The following is a 7,668-nucleotide window of genomic DNA, read 5'->3' as shown; positions in this document are numbered from 1 at the left end:
GTTCGAAACGTCAGAAAAGGTGCAAATGTCCTTAAAGGGCTGCACAGAATAACCCTAGTGCTAATGTGGACCAGTATTATAACATCTGCGCCATCTGACCAGTCAAGAGCACAGCAGACTCTCAGAAAAAAGAAATCTGAACAGAATTAAACCTTAAAGAGAAATTTACCCTAAAAATATAAACAGTTTAGAATGATAATTTTGGCATTCGAGATGTAAGAGACCTTTATTTATTCATGAAAACATTAAGATTTTTTAAATAATTTTTTTTTTTGTCTTGCGAAACAACAAATCAAGGTTGTAAACTGGAAAATGTTTGTTTTTGGGTAAACCTTCCCCAAAACTAACCTTTTTTTTAGACGATGAGAAAAGAGGCGATGCTACAGTGTATATTATGAGACATTTAAAGTGATTTCTGACCTTAGATTTTGCAATGTATAGTACGTGAAAATACAAAATAATTTCATGAAGAATATTTTATTATAGTAGAATTCCAGAACAAAATTGCAGGCTTTAACAATACACTGTAAAAAATATCTGTTGATGGGCTCTATGCACAGCTAGAGTTTTAAAGCCAACGATAAACTTCCAATGAAAGCTTAATGTGACTATTTTCTGTTTCACATGGGTGTTTTTACAGCATCAATGTTGTAATGTAATTACAAAACATTCAGTTAAATAGACTTAAGCATTCATTTAGTTGTTCAAGCGTAAAACGATATGAAAGAAGTTGTAATCACTAGCACTTGTCAGTAGCAACAGGCTAGCGCAGAAATTTCATTGAAAATACTGGAGTAAAATAAACTGTCATATTCTAAAGACATGGCAGTGGGGGAAATGGACTTTAATGCAGTGCGTCTTGTCTGATCTGAGACCCACTTCATATCGCATATCTAACAGGCAGTGAAGATCGCTGATTTTCAAAGAATCAGATCTTAAATGTGACAGTTTTTAATGGAAAGACAGTTCACCAGAAGCCCATTGGCTGCCTGGCTGAAAATTAAAAGTCTGTGTGCATTTAGCCCATTTACAGGTTCCATTTTTCACAGTTCACATGCTTTTTTTACTATTATTTACAGTTATGAATTGCATTATGGGACCTAGTTCACTGCTCTGTTGACTTTTGATGTAAAAAAATTCAACTGTGTAGTTTAACAAAGTGACTTTTATTGATATTTTTGTAGTTTTAGACAATATATTTCATAAGAAATAATACATAGAGAATTGAGCCTGTAAAATAACAGACAAAATACTGCCAGTTTATTACCAGTTTTTTTTTAAAGCCAGCCCAGCCAATATATCACTATTATAAATGTCAATAAAAGTCACTTTTTCAAACTTTTCAACTTCAAAAGCTGTTTGAGGCACTCATACGTCCCATAGTTGCAATTGAAAACCATAAAGAAATGGGAAAAAACTTTAATGACAAAATATGGAAAACTGTGAATTTCCGGATATATTTGTACAGCGTAGCACAATAGGAGTGACTTAACAGTTTGGTCACAATTTATTTTGATGTTCCGTTTGTTACATTGCATCTACATGTCAACTTATTCTCAATAGATTAGAAGGAGACTGTTAGGTTATGGTTAGTATAAGTTGACATGTACTTTCAAAGTATCTTATAGTTAGTTAATATTTGTTGATACTGCTTCTTCCTCAGATATTAAGTAAACAGTCTACTAATACTCAAATGGACCATCAAAATAAAGTGTTATCAACAGTTTAAATGATGGTGACATGCTCTGCTTCTTACCTTCATCTCCGAAATCTTGCCATTGAGGAATGGAGTGACCTTCACCTTGTACTTCCTTTTACCAAAGTCTACCTCATGTTCCTGTTTGTCAGTGAGAGGTTTGGCAACTGCAGATAAAAGAGGAAAGAAGCGTCAGGATCTGTTCTGTTGCACCTGTAAGTTGATATGTGTCAGCCTGAAGGGTTGTTACTAAAAGGTAGGAAGTTAATGAGAATTAATACTATTATTTATTAAATTATACATTAATTGTATTTTATTAATGTCTATCCCTACTCAACCCTAAACCCAACCATCATGGTAATGTAACAATAGTAATTATACACAATATTAGTCATATTATTTATTAAATTACCCATTAAATTGTATTATATTAACGTCTATCCCTACACTGTAAAATATCTGTAATTAACAGTTTCTGTGTTTTGTGTTTCACAGGTGTTTTTCGTTTATTTACAGTTATGAATTGCATTATGGGATTTTGATTTTGGACTGTGGGAGAAACCAGAGCACCCAGAGGAAACCCACACGAATACGGAGAGAACATGCACAACTTATGCAGCTGTGGTTATGCCTTAATGGATGTGGTGAACGTACCGTTATCCTCTACGAATGTGATGACCACAGTCTTGGAGTCGTGCAGCATGTCTGTTTCCTCCACCTCACCGCCTCCATTCCTCTTCCTAGAGAAGTGGATGTCCAGTTTGTCTAGTATTCGCTCTTCTGGTTCTTCCATCGGTAAGTTGGAGACTAAGATTCTGTGTGAGCAAACCTGAGTTTCCATCTAAAAGAGGGGAGAACGTAATATTTCACATCATGCTAGCCCACTGAAACACAATGCAATCCAAAATATAAAGTTCAGGAAGAAAACGAAGGTCGGCTTGTCTCCATTACCTCAACATAGCCGGGTACCAGGAACTGAATGGGTTTAGCCTGTACAGTGATGGCACATTCCCCGAGCGCCACCACATGCTTCTGCTGGCTCAAGATGTTCTGGGCCACTGAACATGGAGTAACAGAAGAGAGTTAGGTTTATATATATTCCTGTGAAGGTTTTATTCTTTGTTTTAATAGTAAGTGATGTTTAATGGAGCAAGTACATTTTAACAGTATTTCCTATAGTAATACAGTAGTTCCTATTTGGTGATACTTTAGGTCACAATTCACTGTATTAACAAACCATTAACTAACACTACTAGCTTAATAAAATACTAATTAACTGTTTATTAATTGTTAGTAAGGTATAAGTTGAGTTAAGGTTTTTGGTAGAATTGAGGATGCAAATTAAGATCACATTTTATAACTAGTAATGAACAGTTTATATCTTAATAAGAAGCAGGTAATAAGCAAGTAGTTAATAGCACAAATTATTGACGTAAATTAAAGTGTTACAATATTATTTTTCAGAAAGAAAGCCTTATTTCTTTTAGTTTAGATGAAATAAAAGCAGTTTTAAATGTTTTTCTGTTTTTTAAATTTACTTTAGGTCAATATTATTAGCCCCCTTAAGACTTTTTTTTTCTTTTCGATTGCCTACAGAGCAAACCACTGTTGTCCAATGATCAGTGTTAATTTTGTTGATAAAAAATATTCGTCATAATTTTGTGACGAGCAAATTTCTACCAACCAAAAGAAACGAAAACTAAATAAAAATTAAATGATGATGACAAAAACTATAATAAAAATATACTGATAAAAATGAGACGAGAATGTGATTGAGGTCTGTTTTTTTTTTTAGAAAATATCCAATCAGAATTAATCTTGGTGTGTGATGCATGACATGACATGACATACATCTTTGCTTTAGTATTCCTCTATGTGAGTTAACACAGCCATGGCACTGAGTGCACATTTTACAGGATAACACATTATCATTGGCCTGTCTTCTGTCATTACTCTACTAATACCAACTACAAAAGTTAGGCTTGGTAGCCTAGACTGACATTACAAAGTGGTCTTTAACTATTTTAAGCTCTTTCAAAGATTTAATGGCTTGAAACAGACTGGTCAAAAACATTAGTAGTTTACCACAATAAAAGAAGGTAAATAATTGCAAATCCTGCATGTTCAGTAGGCTACTGTTCTTACATGTGGATTGATTGCTGACACAGAATTTTACATATTACTTATGATATAAATAAACAATGCATATCAAAGTTTTGGTCTTCAATGGAAAAGCTATATTCCCTCTATTAATTACTCTGTTTTATTTAATTTTAAGTTAGAATATTCTGTATAAATTAATGTATACAATATTTTGAACCAAATGTATTTTAGTTAACTAAATCTAGAGTAGATTTAGTCGACTAAAATCTTGTGAAGTGTAGTCGATTAAAACTAGAATAAAACAAAAATGATTCAGAAGACTAAGATATGAATAAAACTGAAATGGAATGTTAGTCAAATGACTAAAACTAAATCAAAATTTGCTTTCAAAATGAACGCTGCCAATGATTTGCCTAATCAACTGAACTTGCCTCCTAATTAACCCAGTTTTAAAACCTTTTAAATTGAGAAATTAGTTATTAAAACTATTGTTAAAAATGTGTTGGAAAAAAACTTACATTTCGTTTCATAATATGCATTACTAAGAACTTAATCTAGGGTGTGTTTTCGAAAACCATCGTTAGCCAACTAAGGTCGCAAGTTCCGTCGTTACAAACATAGTTCATTAATTTGCCGTTTCCCAAATCCATCGTTCCAACGAACATTGGCAAACTGTGTCGCAAACTTGTGCACTTGCAACTACACGCCTGGAGCTGTAGTTAGAAACATAGTTCCTGGCTGTGTTTTATTCCACTTATCCCCCCTGTGCCCTATTCATTTAGAACATTCTAACCTTTAAACTTGGAATTATAAAAAAAGCAATAAGGTCATCTCTCTTAGGTGTAATTTGCTTTCAAGGTATTTTTACAGTTCAGTTTTAGCGATCTTTATGTTTACAATTGTGCTCCCTTCGCTGTGCACTTTGAGAACATTGATGTCATTTTGAACACAGCCTCATGACGAAAGCTATAGGTGAGCTATTATTTAAAAGCGGAATTTATATTACGTCTCCAAAGCTTGTGAAAACAAAAAACATAGTATACATAAATGCTTTTAATTTATAGTAGATTATTTATTAAGTATCTGTACTGTATATGACATGGGCCTGTAGGTTAGAACATTTCTGCAGTGGTTTGCATGAGTAGACTTGCAAAAGTAGACTTTTCAAAAAATAAATAAACATTATCCTACATAATAATAATAATAATAATAATAATAATCATCATCATCATCATTATTGTTATAGCATGATTTATTATTCATTTCCTAATAAATAATAAATATTAAATTTCATTTCTTAATAAATAGCCTCATTATTTATTTATATGATTAATATATGAAATTAGAATACGTGTTGGCTTTTGTAAGTGATTTTATGTTTTAGAATAAAATATGTAATGTTTTCAATAATATTTGTAAAGGAAGCATTGGCCCAATATGTGCCATCTACATATTTCAAATGGAAAACGAGTGCATGTTTTTATCAAAACTAATATTGGATTTTATTTTAAATGCTGGTAAAACAATATAATTTGCACAAAGAAATTATGGGGTTCTTCACTAAAGAAGTAGTTACTCAATCCCGTTTATAGCATCATTATGGGCGTTTTACGTTATAACTAACATGGTTCAAACGATGGATCTGCGACAGAGAAACAATGGGTTTTGGGAAACACTTGTCACTACATCGTTCTTTTTCCAACCGATGCATCGTACCGATGCAACTTTAAAGATGATTTTTCTCAATATAAAATTTTTTTGTTCTCTTAAAATTGTTTTATCAGCCTATAAATGTCCTATCTTAGCAAACCATACATCAATGAAAAGCTTTTATTCGGCTTTCAGGATGGATATATCTGATTAACTGGATTAACTGGAATAACTGATTTTGTGGTCTTGAAAATCTCAATGGAAATGTAGGTCATCCCGTTACTTCTCACCTATACTGATTTTTGAATACTGTGAATTCAGACATACTAAAGTTGTCAGAGCTGTTCTTCGTAAGTTATATCACCCCATTGTAAAAGCTCTGTTCAAGTACAAAGGATAGGCTCTGAATTTGCACAAAGCTATTGTTTTCTACTGTGATGATGACACAAGTTCAAACTATTACATACCATCCTCCTCCTCAAAGGTGATCAGGGCCGTTCCACCTTCCATCGGATAAACTATATGGGATTTCACATCAAAACTTGTAGCATGTGCACCATTTTTTGTCTTTCCTTCAAATACAACCTTCCTCTCGGGCACTGCTGTAGAGATCTGTGGAGTCAGAGAGTCGTTAATGCTTCAGTTTATATGTCATTTTATCATTATTTTCTTTTATTTTTCAAATTTATAAGAATAAAGGAGACCATATAGAAGACATATGCTCTCTATGAGCATGTATTGTGCTGTTAGTATAATATAAAGTCACACAGTCTGTTTAGTTCAGCAACTATGATATGTGTGAATATTTTGAAACCTCAGTTTGCTTTTTCAGGCTGCTGTTTTTATTGTCCAGGCTTTGCAACTCCTCTTTGATTTTCAGGATCTTCATCCGTAGCTTAGTATTCTGACTCTCTATATCCCTGCATTTCTCCTGCACAAAGAAGATACCATTTAGATAGATAGATAGATAGATAGATAGATAGATAGATAGATAGATAGATAGATAGATAGATAGATAGATGGATGGATGGATGGATGGATGGATGGATGGATGGATGGATGGATGGATAGAGTAGATAAAGGATTGTATAAAAAATTTCTATATTTAATTACACAGACCTTGTCAGACTGAATTCTTTTACTACGCTTCTTGTTTTCATCCTCATTTAACTCTTTCTTCTCCTCAACTCGCTCTCTAAATTTCTTGGCAAAGTCTTTGTTGTTCTCAATGCCCTCTCTCAGTAGTTTTTGGTCATTCAGTAACACTTTATACTGCTTCTGTAGACAAATAGCAAAACACAATGATTTAGGGTTTGTGATATAATTGACAGCTGTCCAGAAGTCATTCACACACCTTGCATTTGTTCAACTCCATCTGTACATTGTCCTGGGCTCCCAAAGACTCACAGTCCATTAGGTCGCAGAAATCCTGAGTTGACATAAAACGGTTATGACACTGAATATAGAATCTAATAATAATAATAAACTCTTTGGCGAAGCACTTCCTTTACCTCAGTAGCCATTTTTATTGATGTAAACACCTGTGAGCAAACAGAAAGCATTGTTTCCTTAGACATGTTTACAATCTGGGAAACCTTTAAAATGCTGTTTTCAGCAAATCTTAAACATTTGTTTCTCACTGAACAGATAATCAAAGTTTAAAAAAGTTCATCCTAAAGTTAAAACTAAAGTTAAGCTTTAGTATTAACTTCACAAAGTTTGACACAAGAAATCAAACAATGAGTTGATGTGGGGATAAATAACATCGAAGATTAAATATTTAGCTATGTATTTTATCATAAACAAGCTATTGGTCTTTTTTTTTTAAATGGCGAGAACAATGTTGACAATAGGCTACACTTTCACTTGTGACATAACCTAGTCTACACGGCATTACCTTGTTAATAACAATTCAGTCTAACAGTAACTTGTCTGACATAAGTGACTTTCCGTTAAATTCACATCAACTATAGTTGTTTCGTGTCATGATTAATGATGTTGAACATCATTTTAAGTAAAGCAAATGAGACCAACACGTACCGTGATGAAGCAAACCGAGGAGTCAATGCGGTTTCGCTTTCGTTTCAGGTAGGTCTGGGCGCACCAAGCAAGATAGTTTTATTTACATGCATGCATTAATATGTTCATCTGCTTTTTATATATGTCTATCTACTTAAATAACATATTTGTTTCTAAGGAAAATTTACACTCAAGAATAT

General features: G+C 33.1%; 1 protein-coding gene across 3 annotated transcripts in view; it reads right to left on the bottom strand.

The window, feature by feature from the left end:
* Positions 1 to 7,550, bottom strand: part of ifi35 (interferon-induced protein 35) — an 8,625-nt gene extending 1,075 nt beyond the window's left edge. Inside the window, exons 1-9 of one of the 3 annotated variants that reach the window (XM_056453572.1) lie at positions 7,490 to 7,550; positions 6,961 to 6,990; positions 6,804 to 6,878; positions 6,569 to 6,727; positions 6,264 to 6,380; positions 5,917 to 6,061; positions 2,648 to 2,754; positions 2,351 to 2,537; positions 1,757 to 1,863 (exon numbers count right to left, since the gene is read on the bottom strand). In XM_056453572.1, coding sequence (XP_056309547.1) covers positions 1,757 to 1,863; positions 2,351 to 2,537; positions 2,648 to 2,754; positions 5,917 to 6,061; positions 6,264 to 6,380; positions 6,569 to 6,727; positions 6,804 to 6,878; positions 6,961 to 6,972 — 909 coding nt within the window. In that variant the 5' untranslated portion in view covers positions 6,973 to 6,990; positions 7,490 to 7,550. Of the gene's footprint in view, positions 1 to 1,756; positions 1,864 to 2,350; positions 2,538 to 2,647; positions 2,755 to 5,916; positions 6,062 to 6,263; positions 6,381 to 6,568; positions 6,728 to 6,803; positions 6,891 to 6,960; positions 6,991 to 7,489 lie in introns of those variants that run through there. The other 2 variants (XM_056453575.1, XM_056453574.1) reach the window with 2 other exon arrangements.
* Positions 7,551 to 7,668: the final 118 nt, after the last annotated feature.

The sequence above is a fragment of the Danio aesculapii genome, chromosome 3 (assembly GCF_903798145.1).
Source record: "Danio aesculapii chromosome 3, fDanAes4.1, whole genome shotgun sequence".
Taxonomy (NCBI): Eukaryota; Metazoa; Chordata; class Actinopteri; order Cypriniformes; family Danionidae; genus Danio; species Danio aesculapii.
This window is presented reverse-complemented; position numbering and strand designations above follow the sequence as displayed.